Below are 14,741 nucleotides of genomic sequence, written 5' to 3' on the forward strand. Positions count from 1 at the left end.
TCCAGTCTCATGTCTGCTCTGCCCTTGTGAGGCCCCACATGGAGTACTGCATCTGGGTCTGGAGCCCCGAGCACAAGAAGGATGTTGATCAATTAGGATGCGTCCAGAGGAGGGCCACAAAGATAATCAAGGGGCTGGAGTATGCTCCTACAAAGAAAGGCTGAGAGAGCTGGGGCTGTTCAGTCTACAAAAAGAGAAGGCTCCAGAGGGACCTCATTGCGGCTTTTCAGCACTTAAAGGGGGCTTATAAAAAAGACAGAGTGACTCTGTGCTCAATCAGATAATGACAGGACAAGGGGGAATGGTTTTAAACTAAAAGAGGGAGATTTAGATTAGAGATTAGGAGGAAATTCTTCACTCAGCGGGTGGTGTGGCACTGGAACAGGTTGCCCAGAGAGGCTGTGGATGCCCCATCCCTGGAGGTGTTCAAGACCAGGTTAGGTGAGGCCCTGGGCAACCTGATCTGGTGGGTGGTATCCCTGCCTGTGGCAGGGGTTTGGAACGAGATGATTTTTGAGGTCCCTTCCAACCCGAGCCATTCCATGATTCTATGTCAGTGGTGTCAAAACTGCGTACATAACATAGAACAGGCCAAACAGGCTGCCTTCCAGAACTGCCTGCATAAGCAGAAAAAGTGGCAAGAAGGTACCATCGACTTTTCCCAGAGCCACTCCTCCTCTTACATCTGTGTACCACCCTAAGGAGTACCTCAGGCACACTCAGTAATGTGACACGAGCATCACCAGCCTGAGATATGACATCACTACAGCTGATGTGACCCAACAGTTCATTACCACTGCCTACAGGATGCACAGAGCTGGCTGCGAGAGGGCACATAGGTGAGTTTGGAGAGTGAGTTTTGAGAACTGCCTTTGTATAAGAACATGCAAAATACCTCCTGAAGCAGATACAAAGGTGCTAAGTAAAATGGGCATGGAACTGAAATGTACATGAGAGTTGAAAAGAAGTGAAATGAAAGGAGAGGCATGGGGAATGGTGGAGAGGTACTAACGTGTTCCTCTGGTTTTAGGGAAACCAAGGTGTATTAAAAGCAAAAGAAACAGGATACATTTTCTCTGTTATTGACCTTTTTGTCAGGGAGGCAGCAAGTATTCTTGGGGAAGAAGCTGCTGGTATGACAGGCATACAGTGACTCAGAGGGGAAAAAAATGGAAAAAATCAGGAGGCCAATACCTAAAAACACAGAGACAAGATAAAGTACTCCTGAGAGAAAACAGAAAATTCTCTTTGAAGTAGAATATCTATTTTCTAATTTTGCAGCCTGCACCTCTCAAACATCTGGACGGTTTCCTCTCCTTTCTGTTTCCACCATTAATTCAAAAATTGTTATGTGCCCAGCTCCAGTTATGGATGCTCACAGTGCATATTAAACTTATGCAAATCAAAGGACACTGTCAAGATTCTTACTGATGACTCTCAGAACAGAAATGTCTGAGGCATCCTGGGAGGTTTGTTTGTTTGTTGCAAATGGATTTCATTTCACTAATGCACCATTCCAGCTGTAAGTACACACACATTTGAAGGGCAGAAACACCATTATCCTCGTATCAGGCCCATTTCATAGAACCACAGAATATCCTAAGTTGGATCATTCATCAATTGAACTCCTGGCTTCACACAGGACCACCCCAAAATCAGACCCTACGTCTGAGAGCATTGTCCAAACACTCCTTCACCTCCAGCAGGCTCGGTGCTGTGAACACTGCCCCAGGGAGCCGTGCCAGACCCCGACCACCCTCTGGGTGCAGAACCTTTTCCTGATATCCAGCCTGACACTCCCCTGTCCCATCTCCATGCTGTTCCCTTGGGTCCTTTCCCCAGAGCAGAGCTCAGCCCCTGCCCCTCCCCTCCCTTCGTGAAGAAGTTGGTTGTTGTAAAACATTTAGTTCATCAAAATCATTTAGTAATTCCTACATCAAACCCTAAACCCTGTTTAAACAAAAGTGTATTATTTAGATACAGGTTGATACATCAATAATGACAGTATGGAACTATGCTTGAAGTACTTCCAATTCCCTTTATAAATTATACGTTTCACATCATGGAGGCAACCATGACAACAGACCAACCGAAAAAGCAGATGATTTGTTGTCACTGAGGAGATCTATCATTATATCTTACTGTGACTTTTATAGGTTTGATGGAGGACTAATACCAGGACACCATGGAAAACTTTCCTCAAAGTTGTTCTTCAATGTTTTCTTTTATCCTATCCTAAGAAAAAAACAGGTTTCAAATTCATAATAAGCATTATGCAGATGAAGTAGAATGGATACACATTTCCAATAATTACTTTGGCTACTTCTTACTTTGTTGTTCCTTATTTGATTTCAACAATTAAAATATAGTGCTGTGTTTCTTACGAATTCACCTAGAGATCGCATTAACAGTAAGCGTGATAACAGTATTTACTTCATTCTTTTCCACACTGCAAAGTCATTGTTTTTTTTAATTTTGTTATTGCCATTATAGGATCTGGCTTTGCATCGCAAACAGGCCTACAGTTATGTCGCTTTCAAGGTGGTATTTCAGGTTTTCCCAACTTGCTAGATCATCTGTCTTCCTTGGTTACAAGCTGACAGTATATTTCAGGAACATGACAAGCCACCTAATCACAGATTTACAAGAAAAAGTGATAGCATTACTGGAAGAAAACCAGACTTTTAGGAAATGGAAAGAGATCAAGGTAGAAGGTCTCAAGTTTTTATGGGAAGGGAACAGGGATATGATCACGGCCTTCCAAGACAAGAATATGGCTGCCTGGGAAAAGAATATGACTCTCTGGAAAAAAAAACATGAACCTTTGGGACAATGTCAACACTCTACTAATGGATGAAATGGAAGTCTGGGAAAAGGACCTAGTCCAATGGAAAGCTGGGCTGGACCTTTGGAAGAAGGAACTGGACCTTTGGAAAGAGGAACAAGAATTTCTTGGAGAGTAAAAAACATTCACAGAAGAAAACACAACAATTGTATTGGCCAGAAACCAAAGGTGATGCACTCACATGCTTAAAATGATTTCTGCCTTCTTAAGCTAATAAAGCCTTAACTGCTCTTTGAAGTCATTAGTCCTTCATTTCTAAATTTGCTCTGTTGACCTTTTCCAATTTCAGCTCATTGACTCCGTTTTCTCTGTTATAACACCACCATTTGGCCACCTGGTCCTAACTAACCAGCAGGTGAATGATTTTGGAGGGGGTTGCTAAATTTTAACTCTATCAAGGATGTCTTAATCCACTAATGTCTATTGCTCCTAGTAGAATTATACAGAAAATTTGATAGTGTTAGAAATGCTTTCATTTAAACCTAGTTAAACTGGTAAATATAATTATCTGTCTTTTAGACTGAAAAAGAAATTTAACTACCAAAACTTTTGGATTTAGTGGTATGATTGTTCTTGCACATGGGGAGATTTGGGGTACCATCTTATTCAAAAATGTATATAAGAAATGATATCTAGCAGATACTGGGAAATGGAAAAGGCAGAGGGTACTACATAGAAACTGTTTAATAATTGGTTAATTGGTTTCAATACTCTGAGTCCCATAACAGCATTCATTCTCTAGAAGTGATCAAAATATTCATTTATGCATTTTAATTCATACCCTTCCAGGGAAATTACAGAAAACCCACTATCTTCTACTGACAATTCCTACATATGGCAAAGTATTTTGGAATAAGTAAAAAAAAATGAAAAGGTAGAGACAAGGAGAGGGCATGGGAGAAAGAAGAAAACAAGCCAGTCTGATAAGCATAAATGACAAGCAGAAGCACTTTTATGGTAAAGCTGAGCTGACTGCAGAGATATCTATTATTTCAAAAAAGGAATACAGCTGTCTAATTGTCCATCCTCACGCCCAAAATTAGCTCAGATAGTGGAGCACTAACTAATACTGAAGTTTCCAGAGAGTAATCATCACAGATATACATGAGAGAAGCTGGGCTGTTGCATATACTGTCTCTCTGTAGGATAATTCCATGAACTGTTGACTTCAGTGAAAAAGTAAAACTTTTTTTATTTTTTTTTAGTGTTTGTTCATTCATGTTAGCCTGAGGTGATGCAGATGTCAAGCGTGATTACTTAATCCAAAAGTTGCTCTGAAACCTCTGTGCTGATCAGCTGCCAAAGCAACAACATTTTCAGGATCAGCATGTCTTTGATGGGTACAAAATATTTCTGCAGTAACACACTGGAGAATATTTAAAACCAACATTAGAATCGTTAAATAACTTAATAAATAATCGTTAAATAATCGTTAGGCTCAGACCTTTGGAGGTCATCTGGCCCAATCCTATTCTCAAAGCAGGGCCAACTTCAAAATTAGATTGGTACTAGAATTAGAGACTCAATACCTTGGGGAAGATTGCGAAGAAGTACCAACAAGAGAATTCTCCAAGATCATCATATACAGTTTTATCAGTTTTTAATTATGCTTGATTATGCTGAAACTCACCCTGCATACATGCACTGCAAAATAAATAAATAAATAACACTCATTTATTTCCCTCAGATGTGTTTCTCCACATTATACAGGAAAATACAAATTGCTTCCATAGACTACAAGTTTCTAATGGATTTCTTCAAGCTGCTGGGCGGGAGTCAGAGAAATGAGATTCTGAAGGTTCATTTAGAAAAAAATAATGGTGAGCATTAGATCAGTCCTCCAATGTTTATTTTCAGGAAGACCTAACAGAGTTTTTCATCAATTGTTGGTGAGTTGTAAGGAAGAAGGAAAATAAACATAACGGCAGCAAAAGATCATCCCTAGATTCACAGAAGACTGCATACAATGATACAAAGACTTGTGTTCACTGGTAGCTATTCTGCAGGAGGGAAGCCCTCCTCCTTTAATGTTAATGATAAAAGGCAAAGCACTCCACACAGAGTGGTGCTATTTCAGTAGGAGGGCTAGAACTCAAACCTCTGACTGGGTAGCCACATTTTCCTGGTTTTAATCCTCTTATCGGTATGTCTGATTAGCTTTGTTGCACTTGTTCAAAGTGCTTTTGTTGTTGAAAGTAGTGACAATTTGACTGGACGTGAAGAAGATACAAAAACTATGCTGGAAAATGCAAGAATGAGTTAATAGTATATAACCCCTGTAAATGTTACAACATAAAAACTGGACAGCTAGAACGTAAAATACAGGAAATTAAGTTATTGCAGTGAAAGGAAGGGACAGTTTTGTTCACCTCTAGGCCAAAAATCAAAAAAAAAAAAAAAAAAGCATTACAAATCCTCATTTGGAACTCTGCATAATCAAAATGATAAATGACAAGCAAATAAAAAAAAACAATTACAATCGCAATAACTGAGAGCAACCAACAAAAGAACTCTTATAGTCAGACATGACAAAATTTAGTAAGAGCTTTTCCTCCTGTACATCCCAAGCAATAAAATTTGGTAAACTTCAGCAAATCAGTAACTGCTGCTGAAACCAAACTCTCCCTTTAGAAAGAAATTCAGTTTTTAACTGCTTTAAATAGTGAAGGAACACATGTTTTGGAAGGAGTGACTGAGGTTAAAAGTCTACCTTTGTTTGTCTGAAGTTAAACCCATACGGTGTGACCTCATAAGTAGCGAATGGTGAGCAAATTTACCCTGCACTCTAGAACCAGCTGCAATGGTTTCACATCTGCTCACCTGTAGGGTCCAAAATTTGCTAACAAAGACAGCGTAAGAGTCTTCAGTGTGACAAAAAGAGGAAAAAAAAAAAAAAAGCAGGTTAGTTACAATACAGAAAATATTTTCTCATAATTTAATACTAAAGATTTGATTTATAGGTAAAGCTCACAAGAAAATTAAGCTACAAAAAATGGGATCCAAAGTATATAATATGTTTTAAGAGTAATGTAAATGATGGTAAATCTGCCTGATGGTAAATCTGCCTGGTGTTCACTCTCTCTTCCTAGAAACAGAGTTTGTAGATATAGCTGAGATGTTCACTGCTCATTGACAAAGGCAGATTTTCCTCACATTTCTCATAATACGTATAATTACTTATAAAGTGTCATATATTACCTATCATGAGTTGTTTATCCCTTGCAAACAGTTTATTACTGGAGATGTTTCACTTTCTAACAACACAGTATAAAAATAAGTAGCAAAATAAGTAGCTGAAGTATAAAATACAGGGGATTGCACCTCTATACTACCATACTATGACAGCAAACAAAACTTGCCATGTATATCCAACAAATACATGCACTCACATATGCTGACAGAAATAGCGTATAGGGGTGAAAAAAGGGCATTAGCTGGACAAGTTAATGTATTCAGTGGAATCGTTAATTAATAAATCTTACAAAATAATGTCTAAAACAGTGTTGTGGTTTAACCCAGCCGGCAGCTAAGCACCACACAGCCGTTCACTCACCCTTCCCCCTCCCTCTCTGGGATGGGGGAGAGAGACGAGAAACTGAAGCCTGTGGGTTGAGATAAAGACAGTTTATTAGGACAGAAAATAAAATAAAATATAATAATAATAATAATAATAATAATAATAATGATAATAATGCGTACAAAACAAGTGATGCACAATGCTCACCACCCGCTGACCGATGCCCAGCCTATCCCCGAGCAGCCGCCCCGCCCCCCACCCCGGCCAGCCACCCCTATATATTGTTCAGCATGACGTCAGATGGTATGGAATACCCCTTTGGCCAGTTTGGGTCAGCTGTCCTGGGTCTGTCCCCTCCCAGCTCCTGCTGCACCCCCAGCCTGCCCGCTGGCAGGACAGAGAGAGGCTGAAAAGTCCTTGGCTTGGTGTAAGCACTGCTCTGCAACATCTAAAACATCAGTGTGTTATCAGCACTCTTCTCATCCTAAATCCAAAACATAGCACCCTACCAGCTACTAGGAGGAAAATTAACTCTCTCCTAGCTAAAACCAGGACAAGCAGAAAAGAAGCATTTTTTTTCATGAAATAATTATTAAAGATGACAAAGCAAGTGTAAACACCTGTACAACGAATTCAGATTTTTCTCACAGAACATAATTCATAGGAGAAATACTGTTCTTCCCCTTGTGTTACACCCAAGTTACTATTAAGCTAGAAGTACAGACATAAACAGCACAATTATTTGTGTTAGTTACAATTTTCTTTAAAATTAAGGCCCACACTGGGCAGTAACCACTCAACAAACCTGACTACACAAACAGCAGCACAGCTGTCAGCGATCCATCCAGTAAAGAGTTTGTGATGAAACAGAACAGGAATTATCTTCCAAAATGATTGTGACTAATGATTGTGAATGCCCTACTGTAAAACAAGCTCCTTTAAGTACATCACATTAGATTCTGAAAATAGAGGTACCCAAACAATTTATCACTTTGGAAAATCATGCGGTGTTAATTTTTAATAACCTGACTCATACAACATTTATGAAATGACCTGATTAGCTTTACTGGATAGTTTCTTAACACAACACAACTACAGCCCATGGAATTTACTTGTAATGCTGCATGCTTTTGTATTCCCTGAGTTTGTTGTAGGTATCCAAAGTGTCTTTGCATAAACACCTTCCCTGTATCTCTGGGAGAAGCAGCCAGCATCCTGCACAGCAGTGCACTGGAGCTTGAAGAGTTCATTGTTTCACCCTCTCAGATCCAAGCATCTAGGTTCTACGGCTTCAGTTATAATCCAAAGGAGAGAAAGCAAACAAGTAAGCAAAGGATGGAAGAAATACGAAAACAAAGTAGTGAGATACCAGCTTTCTACTGTTCAAAGAAACAGCATAAGAACTTCCAGGCAAAATTGTCCAGCTTCCACAAGAAGCAGCATTGCAGGATTTTGAAGGAAGAGAAAATGGACTTCAAGGAGGAAATCAAAGCCTTCTGCAAAGCAAGTAAGAATCTCCATGAGGAGATTAGAGCTTTTCAGGAGGAGAACAAAGCCAAAGCCTTATGGAAGGAAATTAACATCTTCCAGAAGAAGAACAAAGCTTTCATGGAAGAGATCAAGAACATTTCAGAGGAGAGCAAGGACTTCCTACAGAAAAGTAGAGTCATCCAGATGGAAAAAAAGGTTTTCCAGGAACAAGTCAGTAGCATTCAGGAAAAGCTTGAAGTGTTCTGGGAGAAAATGAAGGCTGCTGAGGAGCTGATCAAGGCTCTCGAAGAAAGGAATAAGGTTGGCCAGGAAGCAGTCAAGGCTTTCCTAAAACAGAATCAAGACATTCAAGGAAAGAATAAAGCCATGTACAGGAAGAACAAAGTCCTGCAGGAAAAGAATAAGGTTTTCTGGAAGGACCATAAGGCTTTCTGGAAGAAGGACATGATCTTCTGGGATGAAGAGATGGCCATCTCAAGCAGTAAACTTACTCTCTGGGAAGAATACATAGCTTTCATGGAGAATGATCAGAAGATTCAAAAAGAAAAAAAAGCTCTTTGGGATGCAGTGAAAGCCCTGTGGGATGAAAAATTTTCCCTCGTGGAAAATGTGTATATTGCTACAGGAGAGGAGAAACTACCTGACACAGAAGAGAAAAATCTTTGTGGCAATTATGGCCCAGCTGTGGACAGTGGAAGCGAAGCACCAGAGCAAATTAGGCAGATCTGAAATATGACTTCACTTTCTGTCACAGATGAGTTTTTACTCCCATCACAAATGGGCTTTTGCACCTTTCACTCTTGAAGTTTTAAGAAAAGTCCTGATAAAGCCTTAAAAAAATAGTTCAGATTCCTGTTTTAGTTTTATGTTTTAATATGTTTGCGCTCTCTCTCTCTCTCTCTCTCTCTCTTTTTTTTTTTAATTTGGTTGTTTGATTCTCATTTCTCTTAGCTTCACTTCCAGGCTCTAGCAGTCAACATTATTAACTGCAGTTCTCTTCCCACAATGCTACAATGAGAAGTGCTTGTGAACTGTGCATCAACACAATTATGCACAGACACACACTCCGACAGCCTTTCAGACTGTTCCAGGCATTTGCTGAGCTCATGCCAGATAGCTCTATTTGTTTTGTTAAGTCTCCCCCTGCCCAGGTCAAAGCCGTAGTATATTATCTACTGTTATTCACAACTGCATTTGCATTTTTTTTCCAGATCCCCATCTTATACTTTCAAGAGTACTTAACTGGAAATTTATAAAGTTCAGTTTGAAATGAAGATTAAGTTGTTACTGATTTTTTTCCATAACCAATCATTAAAAAACATTTAAAATTTTCCAATTCACTTCAAAAAATATAACACTTAATGTTATTTGTTAACGATATAACTAGTTCACTTCAATAATTTTAAGGCAAATACATTAGCTACACTTTCCCACTGTATCAATTGTTTGAATCAGTTCTTTCAGAGAAGCAAAGTAACGCAACTGCCCAGCCTTCTGTGTTTCTGAAGCCAAACCAGGACACTATAAAGAGGCAGTGTACAGCTATAGCAAGTCTCAATTTCTGGATGAGGTTGGCAATGCACTATCTGGATTCAATTATACCTCTTTATTTTTGCTCTGTAAAAAGCAACATTAATGAGATAGCTGATTCAGCAACATCAGTGACAAATCAATAAGGCAGCCACTTCATAGAGCTAAAATGTTTTCTTTATGTAGTGAAAAAAATTAAATATGAGAAAGGAATCAATTGATTTTGATTCATGAATTCTCCGAAAACAGGGAAAGGAGTTATTTCACAAGCGCAATCACTCATGCACATCATGTCTCTTTCTCGTTACAATTCTTAAGCTGTTGCCTACCCATGACACTTAGTCAAACAAATGCAAGTTCCTATAATAATTCTGAAATATGGCCATCTTAAAATCAAAATATGATTTCAGTGGAGGTAGGCCAGTATATAAAATAGTGCTGTTAAGAGATGTTCACTCACCAACATGAGCCTTAAAGTGACTTAACCCAGGGACAGAATCATTACTGGAGAAACTGCCTCTTTTACATATTTCTTGGTCATAAGAACATCATTAATGTGATTAAAGAAAAATCTTTCCCCTTCTCAAATATATTTAGCATAAAATTTCTCATACTTGTCCCACTGTCTACTCTGACAGTATTTCTTATTAAGGACACAGCTGTAACCTTCAGCTTAAGAATGTAGCTTTTGCAGAATGTCAGCCAAAACCAAGCAAAGAAGTTATTTATCTCTTCACAATCTAATTCATTTACTACAAGGGCAAGAAAAAAAGCCCAAAGGAATGTAGCAGTAGCGGGTATTTCATTAAGGCTGATGAAGAACAAGGAGTGCAGATGCAATGTCGGACTGAAGATGGTTTGATATCAGGAGTCATCAACTAGACAAAACCTAGGAGTTAGAAACGAGGGCACACATAAACAAGGCTGCAGGAACTGGCCTACAGAACAGTTGTAATAAAGGATGTTTAGTAAGCGATACACAGGACATGACTTCTGATTTGACAAGCAATCAGAAAAAAAATTGCTTAATTTTTCAGACCTATTACCAGGCAAGCTGAGAACTGTGAACTCGTCTGTGTAGGAGGGGAAGTTGAGAAAGGAGCTGAGGGCCAGGTGGGATCACTTCTTTGCTCGGGGAACTGTCTTTTGGATATTCCAAAGCTGACACATTTTGTTGTGACGTGTCCTGTCAATTTTTGTCATTTGTGTCATATTAATTACAGTCCAAGAGATGATATAAGTTTGACAGGGGAAAACAAACCAGCTGAGACTTAACATGATGTGGCAGTTAATAGATATGCATATTTGTCAATTGTTTTGTTAAGTAAACCCCACGGGGAACAGACTATGGAAAGGACAAAGACAAAAAAATAAATAAAAAGCCCTCTCTGGTCTACAGAAATAGGATAAAAGTCTCTTAAATGGTTGGAACCCTCAGGTGAGTCTCCATGTTTCCATTCACAAGAAGGGCAAGTGGTGTTTGTATGCAGAGCACGAGCTCTTAATTGTACTCTGTAGACTTAATTCATTGTTCCAATGGGAAGGGCAAAAGCAATTGGAGTCTCTTTCCATTCACCTCTCACACATCTGCATCCCTGATATGCATCACCAGAGGATCCAACAACTGTGCAAGTACTTCCCTTCAGCACTCATGGCTCTCTACCCAGGAGAGAAAGGAATTTTGGGGGGCCCATGACTTGACTTGTGCATCAGCGACTGCCCAGCCAGTTGCACCTAACTCACACTGATGAAGAGAAGAAGACTCAGAAGATTGCCCACTTTGGGAGATGCTCCAGGCACCAGCAGTGCTATGCGGATGCAGCCCTACCGGGCACCACTCTTCAGCCCAGGTCACTGCTCCCACCCTGCTGTAAGCTGCAGCCAGGCCCAACAGACCCTGTCAGCGGGTGAGCAAGGTCAAGAACATTATGCTAAATCCAGGCCAGCAGGGCTGGAGACTCAGCAGCAGGTAAGTTCATGGCAGATAGAAATAGGTCTTAAAACATAAACCAACAGATGTATTCTCACTTCGGATAGGTCAAGAAGTAATTACCAGCATCACTTGTTTAAGATCAGTAAGAAAGGTCTCTAGAAAGCTCAGATGCAGTAATCTGACTCAGCTCTATAAGTTTTGATAGCAAACTGCTAATTTACTCATTCCCAGAAGAAATCTTGCTCCATGCCAGTCTAGGAAACTGGTGATAAAACAGAACTTTCCTAAATCCGCTCTGTAATAGCCCTCACTGAAGTAGGACAGTAATTAAATCTAGCATATTACCTACTAACTGTAGCTTAGACATTCAGAACTCCTCTCATAACACATACTGACCGCTGAGATGGCCCTGCAATCAACTGTACATCAGAAGGATACAAAGACAAATTATTTCAGAGGTTCTTCCTTACACTTTCTAGGAACCAATTATGTAGACATAATAAAACTAAGGTATCTTTTCCAGTGAAACCATTCTACTAGAAAAATAGCCTTTTTCTTAGCTTAATGGATTTGTTCTTTAATTTCTCTCAACTCTTGACCTCCATTCAGATTTCCATGGTCTTAACTGGGGTGCAGAGCAGCTGGTTGCAGCAGGTAGCAGGGGGTTAATGGGGAATCCAAAGAGGTTGTGTTTAGGTCTCTGTATACTGCAATTAGGGGGGAAAAAATATATCAGCTTGGTTGTTTGAAGCTTGAATATAACTGAACAGGTGGATTTGGAGAATATGTTACTTCAAGCTTTATGATTATATCACCATGTTGTTTCCAAAAACAATTGGTTTCATTGGGCAAATCCAGCATGAACCTGAGATGCTCCTAGAAGATGCTAAACATACTCAGCTGTAACAACAATGGGAGCTCTCCAAAGAAGATTATTGGTTCCCTAAGCTGTAAAAGCCAGAATCTCAACTGACTGTAGCATAACAATGTCACTTTTATATGGCTTAATCTCAACCATATAATTAAACTGGTACACAAGCTGTAAAATAATTAAAAATGAGCCACAATGAAGTCTGCTATAAATGTTTGTGCTTCAGTGCTAATTGCTGCCATTATAAATACTATATACCAGCTTCTCCTCTAGCATAACTCCAGTGAATACATACAGTTGCACTAGGGATAAATTATACTTAACAACCTTTGCATGGTCAAACAAAATTGTACTGCTGCAGAGTGATTAAAAATGGTCTAATCTCTATCATTGCTGCCCTGTAGCAAAAAGAAGCAGGGTCAATATAGTAGGCGTAAATGTGATTACACCAACCCTTGGCAGATACTGTTCTCTGGTAATACAGGTACGAACTTCACAGCATTGATCTACTCCTTTAAAGAGCACCAAATCTGCTCAGGAGTATGGATCTATGGATTCTGACACATAGAAGAGCTGTTTAAAATTTGTTCTAGAGCTGTATAGAGAATCCTTGTATCTTAACCCACACTGTGCTTTACTTACAGGTGATCTTAATGCTTATTTATCAGTAAAGTCAGGCCATAAATAGTTTCCTTTGGTTATTTCTGTTCTTTCACATTGTGCTTCCACTGAGCAGCTCAGCCCAGGATCTGTGCTGCTCTGTCCATTGAACAAGCAAGTCCTGAAGCCCTTTCGCTTCATTGTTCTGCTTTTACTGGTTTCTGTTTCTGGGCTTCCCTTACTACTTGACACACTGGCATTGGTTTCTAATAACTTTCTAATAACTTCTCTCTACCTCCCCATCCCCTGTCCATCCCTTCCCTCTTCCCTGACTTTTGCCTCCTTTTCCATGTCTGTACCTTTACGCCTTTTCCTCTGGCGCCTTTGAGCTTCACACCACCCCATGCAAATTCAGAGTTCGCCATGCTCTCACTGTCCTCCTGACATCCTGGACCCGACAGCACTGACCCTACAGCTCAGCCACGAGCAGAGCTTTAGTCTTGCCAGCCCCCAGGTGCTATTGCAGCAGGTTTTTCTCCTGCAGCTACTACCAAGTCTGGCAAAATCAGAGCCAAGCACCGCCAAAGTTTGCCAGGGTGCATATTGTGATTTAGCAGAATCTTGGATTTTTAAGCCAGGCAAAACCCTGCAGTAGAAGTAACTCCTGTTGTGACACAGCTCTGACATTTCATTATCCACAATTTTTTTCTGTTAGCTCCTTGACTGCAATTTGCCTGTGTCACTATGTGAAACAAAACTCTTCGTGAAGAAAAGATCTAAAGCTACAAGTAAAAACTGAAGAAATCTTACAAATAAGGAGGCTTATTTTGTTTCCAAACAAGTATTTTAAATCCAAAGACTTCGTTTTGTTTTGCTCGATTTCTGAGAGCTGAACATGGTATAGCTATAGTCAAAGAAAATAAATTATATTCTGGGAGATGAGACATCTGGGAGGTCACAAGAACGGTTCTTTGGCATGTAAACAAAACAGAACAAAATAACAACAACAAAAAGGAAAGGCAACTTCTAAGGAGTAGAAACCAAAACAAGGACTTTGCAGCTTTTACTGGATGTCTACCAGATCTGCAATGAGCTTTATTTTGTTTTCATGTCTCGGTGCCCCAGTTTGAGATTTTGATAGATGCTTGCTTTGCTTTGCTGAAGACACATCTTATTTCAAGGCATAAGCCAGGCAGGAAATGGCCCCTTGACACCAAGCCTGAACTCCATCCGTCCCCATTCTACCCATAATCCCATTGCATAAATGTAGCTGAGGTGGCAGCATTCTACTGCCTGTCCTGCCAGAGTAAACGGTGTGGCTCCTTGTTCTTCAGTACATTCCCAGGCTTAGTTGGGTTTCATTTTAAATGGACAACTCTGTTTTCTGGGTTTCTTTGGCTTCCCTCCCACCTCACCCCTCGTGCTTCTTCCGGCACATAGGGAACAGAGTCCTCATCTCTAGAGCTAACTGAATAATTCATAACAAATGAATTTGTTGATTGCTAGTAATTTTCCTGAAGTTTTCAAATTGTGAAAGCATCGCTTAATGAGGTCATGGAGGAGCCAAGGCTTTGGAAGTAATCAACCTCTGCAGATGAAGAAGTCTCAGTGTGAGGTTTCTCTCATCATGGCTCTGGAGTGCAGAACGCACTGAACTTTGGTTTCACCTTTTCACATGCATAAATCTACTCTGATCCTGCTCCTGCTCCAGGCAGCCCTTCACCCTTTCCATCCCATTTTGAAATGAGCAAAAATCTTTCACTCAGGTTTTTCCCTTAATTCTGACTTTGGTGAAAATATGAGGGTAGTACATCTTGAAATCAAATTCTTTTTTTTAATCTCCATGCCCCAAGGAAAAGAGGAAAGAGAAAAGAACAAGAAGATACAATTTTTGCCATGATGTTTAGAGGAGACAATATCAGAAGGAAGAATCTAAAATATTGTTCATAACCAT

The 14,741-nt window shown here is 39.8% G+C and overlaps 1 protein-coding gene and 1 long non-coding RNA gene across 2 annotated transcripts; both read left to right on the forward strand.

Annotated features, from left to right (window-relative positions):
• Positions 1–569: 569 nt before the first annotated feature.
• On the forward strand, positions 570–3,082 carry LOC121078422. The gene is made up of 2 exons (XR_005824560.1): positions 570–839; positions 2,494–3,082. It is a non-coding gene; the product is annotated as an uncharacterized LOC121078422 (long non-coding RNA).
• Positions 3,083–5,628: 2,546 nt separating this feature from the next.
• On the forward strand, positions 5,629–8,693 carry LOC121078505 (coiled-coil domain-containing protein 70-like). The gene is made up of 2 exons (XM_040574769.1): positions 5,629–5,746; positions 7,517–8,693. Exon 2 carries the CDS (start codon positions 7,698–7,700, stop codon positions 8,580–8,582), a length of 885 nt encoding a protein of 294 aa, XP_040430703.1. The 5' UTR covers positions 5,629–5,746; positions 7,517–7,697; the 3' UTR covers positions 8,583–8,693.
• The last annotated feature ends 6,048 nt before the right edge of the window (positions 8,694–14,741 follow it).

Source organism: Cygnus olor, chromosome 15, assembly GCF_009769625.2.
Source record: "Cygnus olor isolate bCygOlo1 chromosome 15, bCygOlo1.pri.v2, whole genome shotgun sequence".
NCBI lineage: Eukaryota > Metazoa > Chordata > Aves > Anseriformes > Anatidae > Cygnus > Cygnus olor.

Bases quoted from the DNA above. Each gene is read 5' to 3' on its own strand.
- LOC121078505 (XM_040574769.1), top strand. From the start codon at position 7,698: ATGGAAGAAATACGAAAACAAAGTAGTGAGATACCAGCTTTCTACTGT.